The following is a 15,598-nucleotide window of genomic DNA, read 5'->3' as shown; positions in this document are numbered from 1 at the left end:
CCCCTTTGTTCATGTCGCCTGTCATGAGTGAAACAGTTATTGTCATGAAAATGAGTCTGTGGCAATTGTAATTATAAGGCATTGTCAGAGATGGAGTTTCAAGTAGCTGTGTCTGTAGTGTCAACAGGGTGGGTGTCATCTACCTTTAATTACTTTTTGAGGGTTTATTTTTATTTTGAATTATGTGTAGGTGTATGTGTATGGACATGAGTATGTACATGTGAATGAAGGCACCTGAGGAGGCCAAAGGTGTCCAATTCCCTGGAGCCGGAGTTACAGATGGTTGTGGGCCACCTGATGTGGGTGCTGGGAACTGAACTCAGGTTCTTTGCAAGAGCAGCAAGAGCACTAAACCACTGAGCTATCTCTCCAGTCTCCCCGTTTTTTTGAATCTGTGCATCGCATATGTATGTATCGGTAGAATACCCCGTGGTAGAATAACCTTTAATTCAGCCAGATTTTTAAAGGTATTTTGAAACATAGATGGTAAATGTGGAGATATATTAGATAATCATTGACCAGACTTTCACAGTATTTCATTAAGAATGAAAGTAGTTTTTAGTCAAGAAGGGGAAGGAAGGGTTTTGAGGATTCATAGCACACAAATGTATTTTCCCTTCCTAGTCTGCCCACTTAGCCAAGATGCTTTAACTGAGAGAGATGCACATTCTGATAACGTACATCATCCTTTGAACTAGGACTTATTTTTATTTTTAATCCAGTGCAAATGTTGTAATTCAGGAAAATTTGATAGCATTATAAAATCAAAAGGATTCCCTTACAAGTTCATTTTGAAATCAAAATGGGGGGTTGCTGAGATTACTTAGTAGATCAAGAGCATACTGTTTTTGCAGAATACTCAGGTTTCATTTTCAGTAGCCAAGTCACGTGGCTCACAGTAGCTCTGAGGATCTGCCATCCTCTTCCGGTCATCATGGGCAGCGCCCTCATTGTGCACATATCCCCACCTGGAGACAGACTCAAACACACACACACACACACACTTAAAAATAAAACAAAAAAGGGGGGAGGGAAATGGAAGGAGGGGAAGAGGTGGAAATTTTTAATAAAATAAATAAACAAATAAAAATAAATAAATAAAACAAATCTTTTTTTTTAAATAAAGCATATTTACTTTAAGAGGCCCAATTCCCCTAAGCTAAGCAGCAACTGGTGTCTTTGGCATGTTTTATTTTTTATTATTTTATTTGATTTTATTGAGCTATACATTTTTCTCTGCATGTTTTCTTTTGGAGAAAGTAGACATTTCAATTCTAAAGCACTGGCTTCACATTTCAAAGACTAAAAGGAAAAGGTTTTATGGTATAGGAGGGTCTTCTGTCTATGTGTTACTTTCATTGGTCAAATAAAGAAACTGCCTTGGCCTTTTGATAGGATAGCAGCTTAGATAGACAGAGTAGACAGAACAGAATGCTGGGAGAAAGAAGGCAGAGACAGAGAGCCACCAGACATGAAGCTGCCAGGTCAGACATGCTGAATCTTTCCCGGTAAGCCACGGCCTCGTGGTGACATACAGATTATTAGAAATGGGTTGAATCAAGATGTGAGAGTTAGCCAATAAGAGGCTAGAGCTAATGGGCCAGGCAGCAATTTAATTAATACAGATTTCCATATGATTATTTTGGGCATAAGCTAGCCGGGTGGCAGGGAGCCCACTGTTCCACATTACAACAGTTTTAAATCTATTGTCCCTGCCTTTGGAAGGGAGACACTCAGTGATTTTGTGTCAGATTCTGTGCTTTTAAAGTTTCGCTGTTTCTCTCTAGCGGATGACACCGTGGTTGCCATTCCTTACGGAAGCAGACACATCCGCCTCGTCTTAAAGGGACCAGATCATTTGTGTAAGTAGAGCCTCTGTTTTCCTTGGGGGAGGGGGAGGGCTGGACGTTTTAGTTTTTATTATTAATTTTTGTTACCAGAAGGGACAAAAGTTCAAGAGAACCAATCTCTGTCACCCTGCAGTGTGCTAGTACAGCGTGAATGGCTTCTGTCTATAATTGGTGGCCTGAGAGCCACCAATTGTCTCTAAGCACAGTCATCCTGAAAACTATGAAATAGATGGTGCCAGTGGGTTGTCCATGGGCTGTGTGCATGAATGGGTCACCAAGCCTTGTGGTGGCTACGTCTCTGTCTTCCTCTATAGTCACTCTTCCCGTTTCTCTTTACTCACCTCTTTTTTCCTTTCCCTCCTTCTAAGATTCATTTCTTCCCCATTCTTTTTCTTCCATATTTTAAATCTTTACTTCATCAATCCACAAATATGTGGAAGCAACAAACAACCTACATTTCAAACAAACCATTGAAGAAAAATTAATTCTGTGTATTAATTAAAAACCCTCCTATCGTGAAGATAAATGGTAGGAGTTGGGGTTAACAGGTAATAAAGCCTTAAAGATAAAATGGTTGCTGGGTCCACGTAGGATTTGTCTATAAGAACTGATTGTCAGTCTTGCTAAGGTGCTGATACCCAGTCACATCTTATTCCTTACGGTTTAGTGACATTTAGGTAGAGATCTATAGATTCCAACAAGAAAATTCTGGTCTGTTATAAAGACAAAGGGGGTTGATAATATTTCCTCTGAAGTTTGCTCTCACTGCTTTCAGTTGTTCCTTTGAGCACCGCTGGTCCCCTCCACTCTGTTCATCTCTGAATTTCCTCCTCCTCTTCCACACAATGCCCACGAAGCCAGTTTAAGTAGCAGGGATTATTTTCTGGCAATTAGAAAACAAAGATCATTATAATCAGATAAACAAAAGGAAGATAGACCAGTGCCTATAAAAGTTAACATATCCTACTAATTATTCTGAAAAACAAACACATTTAATCAAAGAGGTGAAGTTTGAAAGATCGTGTGAAGTCAGGAGTAAGCGAGATACCATTTAGGCAAAACAAGAAAACAGAGAGAAGTCATCCTTATATGGACCCAAGTTCTTTTCTAATCCTGAGCATCCCCGTAAAGTTCAGGGTTCACTTGTCAAAAGATAATATATGTGTGCACTTTTTACCATCCAAATGATTTGTTTATCCCCTTGAGGAGAGGACATAGATAGCTGCTCTTATAACAACCACACTCCAAAATGGGATTTTTGTGAGCAGTGACGGAGACTGAAATAAAATAGCCAGGCTGAGATCATCGCCACACGGGAAAATGACTTGATGTTGCCGAAGAAATACATTTATAAATATGATAGTCTCCCGTATTTCCCAGTTTTATGATTGCTGAGGAGCTGAAGAATTGGGGGTCTAGGAAGATGGCTCAGTTTGTAAGGTGCTTGCTGTACATGCATGAGGGTCTGAGTTCAGATCCCCCAACACCCATGTAAGAAGCCAGATAAGAAAGCAGTATGTGTCTGCAAGCGTAGCACTGGAGGCATAGATGTGACAGCTCCCCTGAGCTTATTATCCTGCCAATATCACCCAATAAATGAGCCCCAGGTCCAATGAGAGACCCTCTCTTAAGAAATTAAGATGCAGAGTGATTGAGGAAGACACCCAACATCAACACTGTCCTCTACACACACAGACACACACATGCACACACAATGCATACACAGAGATGCACAAAAGCCAAAGAACTGGCTCTATTTTCTTGAACTGTCCTAAACAGTGACTACGTAAGCTGCAAATGATACTCATGAATGATGAAATGCAATATAAGATCTGCTTTTCCCCAGTGAACATGCTGCTATCACTAGATAGGCAGGCAGTACCATGTGGTCAGTTCTGAATTCTCTCTCTCTCTCTCTCTCTGTCTCTCTGTCTCTCTCTCTGTCTCTCTGTCTCTCTCTCTTTCTCTCTGTCTCTCTCTCTTTCTCTCTCTCTCTCACACACACATATGCACGCACACACACATGCACATGCACACACACATGTATGCACACACACACAGAACATTATATAGACTGGGCAGGTTGTAAAGATGTAGACAGATACATGTAATAACAATTAAAGAAATAGAGGCTGTGAACTCAAGGGCAAGGGGTGGAACGTAGGAAAGTCTGGAGGGGAGAAAGGAAAGGGGAGAAATTATGTAATTGTATTTTAATTTCAAAAGATATTATAATCAATAATCACAATTCCATTTGCAATTAGATATATGTATAAAATCACAACTGCTATCATCTTCAGCATGCTCTAATTTCCTACAATAAAAGATGCCTCATAGACTGTGTCATTGAACAATATAAGACTTGAATGCTCTAGGATCCATTTCTTTCTGCTTAAGCATTTATAAAATATCGCAGACATGAATAAAACAATTATCAAAAGTGGCTGTCAAAAGAGAGGGGACTCAATGGATAGCACCTGTCCTTAAGCCACTATTGTCTTGTTCAGTTGAACAACAACACATGTGCAGTAAGCAACAGAAAGTAGAAAGGGATGCAGGGTAGTGCGTGAGCAGGAAGTCACATAGATGCCTAGGCAAAGCATGCATGCACCTGAACCTACATCGATGAGCAAAAAGAACACTGGGGGGTGTATTGCTGGGATGAAGGCAGTCAGGACAGACATCAGTTAGATATGTACGAGACGTGGGTTAGCCAAAGGAATTGGGTTACAATAAAGTGGGATGCTCAGATGAGGTATTGGAAAGTCAAAGGATATTTTGACAGGGAGCCATGGATTCTTGGATAGTGAGTTTTAAAATAATCTCATTTGCAACATAATCTTCTATATGACATAGACATGCTTAAATATCTTATTTATATTACAATTTCAATAGTGTTGGCTATCGAAAGAATAGTGCTCCTCTCTTAAGTAGTATAAGTTTTAACTCCACAAAATGTGCTTGCATGTGTTCTATGGTAGCCCAGGCATGCCTGCCTGTCCTCTTCTTGCATTTGATTATATAGACCTGGAAACCAAGACGCTCCAGGGGACTAAAGGTGAGAACAGGCTGAGCTCTACAGGAACTTTCCTTGTGGACAATTCTACAGTGGACTTCCAGAAACTTCCAGACAAAGAGATACTAAGGATGGCTGGGCCCCTGACAGCAGATTTCATCATCAAGGTAAGCCTGTTTGTTATTTTAATAACAAGCCACACCCAAACATATGGCATTTATAATCTCTGAAAGAGATAGATGATAGATAGATAAACAGACAGACAGACAGATAGATAGATATAAATAGGTGATTATAGTTGTGTGTATGTAGTATGTGTGTGTGTGTGTATATATATATATATATATATATATATATATATATATGTATTGCCATTTGTTACCTAGGAAATGTCTAATTCAAGAGTTTTGTTAGCTACATCTTGGGCTTCATAAAAACATAGGATATTTTCAAGGAATATCTTTAAATATTTTATTAATTAAATGGCTTCGTATACATAGCCAATATATCTATCATTAGTTGGAGAATTTAAATCATTATTAAATAATTAGGGTACACTTGGTGACTAATATAATATGTCCCCAGTAAGAGAGAAATGCAAACTGATAACCTGTAGATCTAACCAACTACTCATGCTTCCAATGGCAAATTTTGCTTTCGCTTGTGCTGGCAAGAAGATTGACTGGCCTCTTTCTATCAGAGCTGTCCTGCTCTTCAAGGTAATAGGAAACACATTGCTGGAAGCAACAGGACATTCTATTGGAAAAATGCACACACTGGGAGAACACTTGGGAATCACAATAAAATAAAACATTTTTTTTTCTTTAGTAGGTCAGGAGGACCTGAAGGGTTTCAGCTGTAAAGCTGCAAAACTTGTAATGTGTCCAAGACTCCATAAATTTTTTCATCATGAGACCTGGAGCCAGAGGACATTTGATTTAAACAAGGATTTGGTGACCCCATGGCAGCTGGAAGTAAGAATCTGTGGAAGAAAATGTGATAGGCAGTAAGGTTGTGTGTGTGGAAGAAGGGTTCCAGAACACTGTCCTCTCTCTGAATCTGTGTGGTAGCTCTCTTTAATCTGGGCCAGATGCTGGCCACATGAATATGAACGAGAAGCTACAAACTATTAGAGATAACCTACAGTAGTTCATCTAGTAAAAACTAAGTTATATATTATTAATTCCCTGAAACCCATAAAGTACAGCTGAATAGACCATTTGTAGAAGAGTCACTTTCCTGATGGCCTTGCAACAGTTATTATGCGTGCTGAAAGGATAGAATGAGTACCAGTAATACTACCTTTGAACAGTTTGTAGCATCATCTAACACTTCCCATTCAACTGGTTATTGTATGTCCATCACCCTTGGATACTCTACAAGCTCATTAAGGCCAGTATATTCAAGAGTGAACTCAAGTAGGCTCAGAACCCCACAGTGTCAGAGTCTTTTTGTTAATCATCTCTATCTTTTTAAATGTTTTTATTAATTACATTTAGTTACCATTCAAAACAATGAGTTTCCTTTCTACATGTGACGTGTGGTTTGCTCATACTTTCTTACCACTGTTCTTCCCCAAGTTCTCCCTTCACCTTTGATAGTTCACTTCCTCCACCCATATCATCCTGCTCGTGCTTACATGACATAACACATGTGTGACTGTGTATATATGTATCTATTTAAATCTAGAGTCTATATACATATGACGTTTTGTTTTCCTCAAGCCTCTTCCATAGATAGGAATTGTATTGCCTAGCCAAGCAAATCAGCAGCCTTTGGGTCACTTGGTTTCTTTCCTTTACAGGATAAACTTGATCTTGTTTCTATACTGTTTCTCCACACTGGTCTTTCTCCATCCTGGTGGCCTTTGTTTTAGTTTAGACCTTGGCATTCCCTTGACTAAGCCAATGCTGTGGGTGCAGAACTCTTTCCAGCTCAGATCGTTATCTATTTGGCTTCGGAATCTGTTTTCTAGAACCATTTGTCCCCTTTTCAGAATCCTTCATAACCCTTCTCCTTAGAGGTTAAAATGCAAATTCACAACACAGCACCTATTATTTTGGCAACCAGGATTCTTGGTGTGTTCCCGCCCTCACTTTCAACTTGGCCCCTTGCTCAGGCTCAGAGATTGGCAAGTCCCCGACACCATCAGATCTCAGGGGCTTGGAGAAATACTATGGTCTGGAAAATTCTTCATTTTTCCTCTGGCATAATCTTCAAAAATACCTGTTTGTCCTACACTTTTCTTCCTTCATCAAATTTGTTTATGTCCCCTGACTCATACTCTTCTGATGTATTTTGGAGGGGCTGCTTTGTATTCATCTTCCTATGTCAGTAAGGGTAAACCACAAACCATGAGTAAAAGCTAAGAGAATACGGAATTTCCACCTCTCATAAAGCAGCGCTTTAACAATAGCAGGTGGGGACACACCCATTTTATCCAGCATGGATCTCAGCTTCAGGATGGACTCACCAGAGGTTATGCCCATGGTAACCTTGGAAGAGAAATCGCATTTCTTTTCCTCCAGGCCAAAAGTTTTTTCCATTTTCTGCGTTCCTTCTAAGAGTTTAATTTTCCCCCTAAGCTTTTATTGGAAAACATCTGGAATTCAATGAATGTAAAGTTATTCTAAATTAGATTATGTAAAATATTTAATGTATTCATACAAATTTGAAAATAAGCCAGGTAATTTAAGAAATATAAAAAAATGTAAGGAAAATCTTTCACAAGTGATTCATAATGAAATAAATGTCTGTGTTTCTTTAATAAAGGACCTAAAGGTAAAGATTATTCTTTTATAATTTGTCAAATTTAGCTGTTAAAGTTCACCTCAGCTTACACAGGATGACTCCACTTTTGTCTGTTGTGAATGACGGACACGAGACAGCAGACATCTCTTCCAGGTCTCCACCTCATGTCCTTTGCTTCCATACCCAGATGGAGATTGTCACATCGTACAGTACAACGTGGTACTTCTATTTTTACAACTTTCCAGGGAATTCTTTTCTGGTCGGTGAACCAGTTCACACTTCCACACTCAGCAGGCAGCCTCCCTTCTCTCTGCCTTTCTTCCAGCTTCAGCTTTCTCAGGTCTTTAGCAGTCATCCCAGTCAGTATGAGATGACAGGTGACCGTCATGCTTGCTGCTGCTGGGTGTCTAAAGCCTGCTGGCCCTTTCCTTGTCCTCTGTGAAAAAGTGCCTTTTAGATCCTTGGCCCATTTAACCAAGTCATTTATACTTTTTTGCTGTTTGATTGTATTTCTGATGTATTTTGAATATTAACAACTTACTTATAGTTTTATATTAACTATTTACTTATGCAGATTTTATCCCATTCTCTGGGTTGTTCTCTTTCTCATGTTGATTGTTTCCTTTGCTGTGTACAATATTTTTAGTCTAATATAATATCATCTTTTTATTTTGCTTTTGTTGCCTTTTCTTTTGAGGTTATACAGCCCCCAAAGTCATTGTTAAGACCAACAAATGTCATCAAGCTATTACCAGTTTCTTCTAGAATGTTTATAGTTTTAGGATCTATATTGATTTTTGTGTATGAAAGAGTGTGAGCTGATTTTTGTATGATATCTGTATGATTAGGGATATTGACCATATATGTCTGGGCTAATTTGTGGGCTTTCTATTCTGTTCTACTGGTTTCTCTTTCTGTGTTCATACCAGCGCAATGCTGTTTTGATCACTGTACCACTGTAGCAGGCTTTGAAATCAGGTCGCTCGATGCTTCTAGCTTTGTTGTTTGGGATTCAAGATTGCTTTGTCTACTCAAGTTTTCTGTTCTATATGAATTTTTTTAATCATCTTTTATTTCTATAAAAGATATCTTTGGAATTTTGATAAAGATGCATTAAATTTATAGGTTCTTTGGAATGATGTAGACTGGTAGACATTTTAACATTATTCCTCCAACATATAGGCATGATATATTTTTCCAGTCATTTTTGTCTCGGTCAATTTCTTATCACAATATTTTACATTTTTTAAGGTATAGATCTTTTACTTCTTTAGTTACATTTACTCATCTTCCTCTCTAAAGAAGCATGTCTTCCAAAAACTTTAAACTACAAACATTGGTATACAAAAAAATTTTGGCCATGCTAGTGTGCTATGATGGGTAAGAATTCTAGAAGTTACTATGTCCCCCTGCTTACTGACTGTGTGACCTCTTGTATAATGCTTTATCTGCTTGAGCCTATTTACTCCTTCATAAAATGGTAACAGAATAGGACCACTCCCAATGGTGCCCCCATGAGGTATTAAATGAGATAATGTGTAGAAAAGTAGGTAGAATTAAATTACTTCCTTTCTGTCTTTTTGAAATGCTTTAACTGCCAGTCAACAAATCACAGTGCACGCTCTACACAATAGCAGAAAGTTTCTTCTCTGAAGATGGTCACAGGCTGATCAGTTTACAACTGGTGTCCCAGCAACGACTTGGCAGGTGTGGCCTATAAAATAAATAGATGTGAGAGTGGACTGTCCATGTCATCTGCCAATACGTGAATCACTGGGGGCCACCAGTTGGGCTGTAAACCCTTCCTCCTGTACCATATGTTTCTTCCCCGAAGCTGCAGGTTTGGCAAACGGTACTCACCCTCCATGAAAGAGTTCACCCTTCCTCTGGAGCTCTGATTTTTCTCTAGTTTTGAAAGTACTTACCTTGTGTTGGGATGGGTTTGGGGTTTGCCTGTTTGAGGAGTTTATGCAATGATCCAGATTAGATGAAAAGAAACCCGATGAGCACTGAGCTCTGAATGTCAAGGGAGCGCTCAGCCAGAGAAGAAAGGCTAAGCATATGCAGAGCTGAACACATGCACTGGCCAGTGGAGGACAGTCATTTCCTGCGGAGGACAGGTTTACAAAAATGTGGATTGTTGGAGGTAGGGAACCCGGCAAGAAGACTAGTATTGCCCCAGATGCTGCCAATGTGACAGTTTGATATGAATTTCAGAAAATTAACAAACATTGATTATATGCCTTTTCATGTATACAGTGATTTGAAGTGTATGTACACTGGGAAGGGTTGTATTTAGCTGTATATGAGTTAGTTAACAAATGCATCATGTCACAAAGTTAAGGAGCAATGACAGCATCACAAAAAAATGGCCAGTTGTAATACTCTACGAGAAAAATACAAAGTGTGTGATTCCCATTTGGAATCAGTTAGTGTTCGGCAGACACAATCCCTTCCTATTTTTCCCCAGAAAACACTGAGTATAATTATGTACATAATCAAGTACCCCAAAGGTGTTTTTATTCTGTGAGATATTTTAAAGCAAAGACTAGAAATAAATAAGGGCAAAATATGAGTTCTCTTATCCAGTAAGTTTGTGGAACACCCCTGTCTCAGCATCCTTCATTTAGAAAATGCTTGGGAAGAGGTATAAGTGGGGCAATGCCATGGTGGGCACACCTTTAATCCCAGCACCTAGGAGGCAGAGGCAGGAGGATCTCTGTGAGTTTGAGGCCAGCCTGATCTACAAAGCAAGTTCCTGGACAGCCAGGGTGGTTACACAGAGAAATCTTGTCTCAAAAAAAAAACAAAAACAAAATAACAACAACAAAAAAAAACAAAAAAGGAAGAAAGAAAGGAAGGAAGGAGAGAGGGAGAGAGGAAGGGAGGGCGGGAGGGGAAAAGGTGGAGGACCAGGAAGCAACCCTTCACTCTTACTGCAGAGCATGGCCCCGTGCTCTCCCGCCCTTGCTGTGTCTGTTTCTACTCTGCTCCTTCGAGTCCTTGTCCTCCTCCTCCTGAACACGTGATGGTCTCCTAGCCTCAGCTCTGCTCTTATGTTCAGCATTTCCTTCCAGGTTCAGATTTGAACCATTTTATTCCTTGGTGCATGACCTCCATTGTTCCTAGAAAGGCATCTCTGCCCGAAGTCATGGCAGCATTAGCTAGAGCCATAGCCCATGCCACCCTGAGCTAGGGCCAATGGGCCTAACGGTGTGCTTTCATACTGAGGTTCACAATTTCAAAGTGCTTGAAAATTCTTTAAGGAATAGATAGAAAGGCAAAGTTGAAAGCTACTAGTTTTTAAGATTTCATCTTAGAATTTCCGAATGTTAAAATCATCAGGTATTTCGGACAGTGGGAAGACTGAGTCCATGCTTCATTTCACTGATAACTATAGCACTCCTTTTTTTCTTAATAAAATTTATTTCTTTTACATCCCAATGGCAGTTTCCCTCCTCTCCTCTCCTCTCACTCACTCTGCCCCCCCCATCCACTCCTCCTCTGTTTCTGTTCCTTCTTCCCTCTCTTCAGCAGGATTTCCTAACTTTGGCCTAGTGTTTGGCCTTGTGAGTCTCTGTTTCTACCATTTACTGGATGAAGGCTCTCTGGGCCTCAGGCTAGACCAGACCTTGGTTGGCCACTCCCACAATCGCTACACCACCCTTACCCCAGTGCATCCTGTAGGCAATAGAGACTATAGGTCAAAGGTTTTGTGGCTGGCTGGTGTAGCAATCCCTCCACTTGCCTGGTTACAGAAGATGGCCAGTTCAAACTGGGTATTCACTGTAGTTAGGAGTCTTATGGGTTCATCCTTGTAGATTCCTGGGATTTTAGGTCATACTTCAAAAACCTGTACTCCACAAAACTGTAAAATCTAAAAGAAATGAACAAATTTCTTGATGGACAGCACATACCAAAATTAAATCAAGATAGACAATTTAAATAGACTCATAACCTCTAATTAAAATTCTCTGAGCCAAAAAAGCCCAAGGTCAGATGGTTTCAGCACATAATTCAACCAGAGGAAGAGCTAATGCCAATACTCCTCACATTATTCCACAAAATAGAAACAGAAAAAAAATTGCCAGGTTCTTTTTATGAGGCCACAGTGACCTTGATACCCAAACCACACAAAGACTCAACAAAGAAATAGAATTACAGATGAATTTCCTTCATTAACATTACGCAAAAATGCTCAATTAAATACTCACAAACTGAATCCAAGAACACATCATAAAGATCACCCATCATGTTTAAATAGGCTTCATCCCAGAGATGCAGGGATGGTTCAACATACTAAAATCAGTCAGTGTAATCCACCACATAAACAAACTAAAAGAAAAAGACCACATGACCATCTCATTAGATGCTGAAAAGGCCTTCTTGATAAAAGTCTTGGAGATATCATGGATATAAGGGACATACTTAAATATAATAAAAAGCAATATAAAGCAAGCCAATAGTGTAATTCAGATTAAATGAAGAGAAACTCAAAGCAATTCCGCTAAAATCGGGTACAAAATGAGACTGTTCATTCTCTCCGTATCTTCAATATAGTGCTTGAGGTTCTAGCGAGAGCAATAAGACAACAAAAGGAGAACAAGGGTATACAATTAGATCATCTTACCAAAAGCAACCTAAAAATTCAGCACAATTCCCATCAAAATCCCAACACGATTCTTATATGACTAGCACTTCTTACAAGCCTTTTCTGCATACTACCCTGCCTATGGAGATAGTTTTTTATTTATTATAATATGTGTGTTTGTACATGCTCACATGTGCCATAGTACATGTGTAGAGGTCAAAGGCAACTTTCTTTCTTCTTTCTTTCTCTCTTTTTCTATCTTTCTTTCTTTCTTTCTTTCTCTTTCTGTCTTTCTTTCTTTCTTCATTTTTTTTGAGGTAGGGTTTCTGTGTAACAGCCCTGGCTGTTTCATGAGACATATCATTTGGTGAAGAGCTAAGCGATATCTTTAAAATAATTGTCAAATATATTGAAAATATGAGTGATCCTAAGACTTTATTACAAACAATAGCTTACTCAACAGGACCATGATTCATCTATCTATCTATCTATCTATCTATCTATCTATCTATTATCTACTATCTATCTATCTAGATACATATATGTATGCATATATAGTATCTCTATGTGTATATATACATATATGCATATATGTATATTGTGTGTATCATTTGTTCACCTATACATCAATTTATTTAGCTACTGTTTAGTCACCTACTTTATGTCAAACACTGGAGATGATAACAAAGAAAGAGTGATTGTCAAGAGGAGCATGAGGTGACAGATTATGGAGAGGGGCAATGAAGGAACAATTATGCTCACTTAATTCCCAGGCACCTGGTGCTGTAAAGACTGGGATGCCTGTCATTGAAATCTCAAACAAGAGCATTTAAAACATTTTTTTTCTCCCACACTTGAGGAAGTAGTATTCTGCCAATTGCCCAAAACAGCCCTTTCAGATACAAGACCAAGACAGTTAAGAAGCAGGTACCTGGGTTTTATGCCCCTTTCTCTTTGTTCTAGGAAGTAGGCTGACTTATTCCCACAATCCCTATGCCGTCCCAAATCACAAGGGAGACAGACTGCCCCCAGCACTGCCACCCTGTCAGCTCACACGCTGGGTGGCCACTCACCCAAGGCTCCTTTTGTGCATCCAGAGTAGCAGCTTCACTGCATCATAGTGGGTGAGGGGGTTGCTGCCTGCCAACAGTGCCACCTACCTGTCTGGGGCAGAGGCTCTGGCGTCAGTTGGGCGGAGCAGGGATGGCACTTAACAGGATAACATAGGGACGCTAACAGGTCACCCTTTTCTCAAGAGAGAAGGAATGGGTGCTTTCAGGGTGTCTGGGGACCACAGTGAACAGATCCTGTCTTCGTGTGCTTATGGTGTCTCCTTCTTTCCTTGAGCTGGACACAGACTCAGAGGTGTACCAGTTCCTCTCCCCACACACACTGTGCCTCCGTCCAACTCCATTTTAAGATGCTGTCAACTATGAGCCTTCGCATTCGTTTTCAGTGTGGGAAGTCCTTAAGCTGAATTATAGAATGCCTGAAATGTTACAATTAGAGGAAGAAGAGCTTGGTCCAGAACATTCTTTATTCTTATTAGCATAAGGAGGTCAAAATTACATATGCCAGATGTGTTCGGCTCCCTGCACCAACATTCTAAGGTGTCAAACTGAAGCTTTGCAAATACTCTTGAGGACCTGCACGTGATGTCTGAGGAGTCAGGGTTTGGGAAACTGCAGAGCTAATGATAACAAGGCCTGAGAGATCCAGAATGAAGAAAACCAGAACAAAGAGCTACGGCTGGCCCATCTCCACGAGCAACCGCTAGACCACCTAAGACACACATCAAGTCGGCCTTATCTTTATTTTAGACACTTGTCTCTGCTTTAAAATGAAAATTGAAAGAAACATTATAAAAGGAATGCGAGTATGGAAAAAGGTGAATGCACATTTCATCACGGCAACCCTGTGGAGATGGGTGGAACCTTAGAAAGAATAGCAGCTTTAGAGATGCATAGACCTAATTTCAAATGCTACTTTGCTCTGTCTTAGCTGTGCAGCCTTGAGCAAATCAATGAATCTCTCTGAGCTTCCTTCTTCTCATTGTAACTTAAATGAGGAAAATCACACAGTTACAAGATGAAATTTAATATAAATAAAAAATATTTCAGCCCTGTTAGGAATGTGGTAAGTGGTGACCTTCACTGTCATTGTTAAATAAACACGCAAACAATAAAGAAACCATGACTTATGCAGAAAGGAAAAACAGAAATGTTTCACATATGGACAAAACCAAGCAAGGTTATGAAGCAAGTGATCTTCATTTTCCTGATTAATTTAACCCATTTGAAAAGGCTCCTTTTCATTTTTGAGCTGTTCAAATATAAATTCTCAGCCTCAGACCCTACCCTCCTTCCTTAACCTCTGCATGGAACTCACCCCGGACAACACTCTTCTGCAGCCACTACTTCTCCTTCCTTCTGCCAGCCATCCTTCCAGACACCAAAACTCTCCATTCCTGTCATCCATTCCCTCCTCACAGGCTATGGAGGGTTTTATCGTTAGCTTCTAGGTTGCCTATAAAGGGACCTGTTCCATCTTTTTTGTCCTTTTAATAGACCTGAAGGCAACTAGACACCATGTAGATAGTCCAGGACAGAGCCTCCTCTTTTTAACCATAACTAGTTATGATCTTACTATTGTGTGCTCAGGTTTCTATTGCCAGGATTTTCAAAAAGACTCTAACAAAATAGGTGGCAGATTGGGTGCCGATTGCCCTAGGTCCCCTAGCCTGCCACAGCTGAAGCTAAGGCCAGAGAGTGAGAGAGAGCCTTATGGGTTGTTGCTGTGGGTCTTTGACCTGTACCCACAGTGTCAACTACCTCAGTTATGATGCTTTCAGAGCAGCAAGCGCCTGTGTGATTCCAGTGGGGTTAGAGTTGGTAGAAATACATCATATACTTTATATACCATATTAGGGGAGAATAAGACAGAAAAGAGCTCTCAAAGTTTTTTCTCCCAATTTCTCAGAGAAAATTGAACTAGGTTCAAGTGAGAGGCCTCATTTAATAGCTTCTGGATGATAATCACATCTCTGAAGGAAGTGAGGGGATGTCAGAGTTCAAACAATCAAACAAAAGCTTAGCAAATAATGAGACGGATGTTGGGTCCCTAATCCAGCCATTGGGTACTGTGTCTGATGAATGATTCTGCGAGGACAGTGCGGATGTACAGGCAGCGCTCTCCTCTAGGTAGGAAAAGGCCCTACCGCTTCAGCTACTTTTTTTTTTTTTTTTTTTTTTTTTAGAAGATGGGTTTATCGGTGTTTACTCCAATAGGAAAGGGTCTTAAAGGTCCACTGATCAGGGTCCCAGTATCAAATGAGATGGACTGTATGCTCCTGCCCTCTCTGTCCCCCTCCTCTCGGCCTCTCCCAGACTT

At 40.0% G+C, this 15,598-nt stretch overlaps 1 protein-coding gene across 1 annotated transcript in view; it reads left to right on the top strand.

The window, feature by feature from the left end:
• The window catches only part of Adamtsl1 (ADAMTS like 1), a 348,621-nt gene that overhangs the window by 121,907 nt on the left and 211,116 nt on the right, over nucleotides 1-15,598 (top strand). The window contains exons 6-7 of the mRNA XM_038334446.1: nucleotides 1,788-1,862; nucleotides 4,876-5,033. Coding sequence (XP_038190374.1) covers nucleotides 1,788-1,862; nucleotides 4,876-5,033 — 233 coding nt within the window. The remainder of the gene's footprint in view (nucleotides 1-1,787; nucleotides 1,863-4,875; nucleotides 5,034-15,598) is intronic.

The sequence above is a fragment of the Arvicola amphibius genome, chromosome 6 (genome assembly GCF_903992535.2).
Source record: "Arvicola amphibius chromosome 6, mArvAmp1.2, whole genome shotgun sequence".
Classification (NCBI taxonomy): domain Eukaryota; kingdom Metazoa; phylum Chordata; class Mammalia; order Rodentia; family Cricetidae; genus Arvicola; species Arvicola amphibius.
The sequence above is the reverse complement of the archived record's forward strand: the minus strand, read 5'-3'. Positions and strand labels throughout refer to the sequence as shown.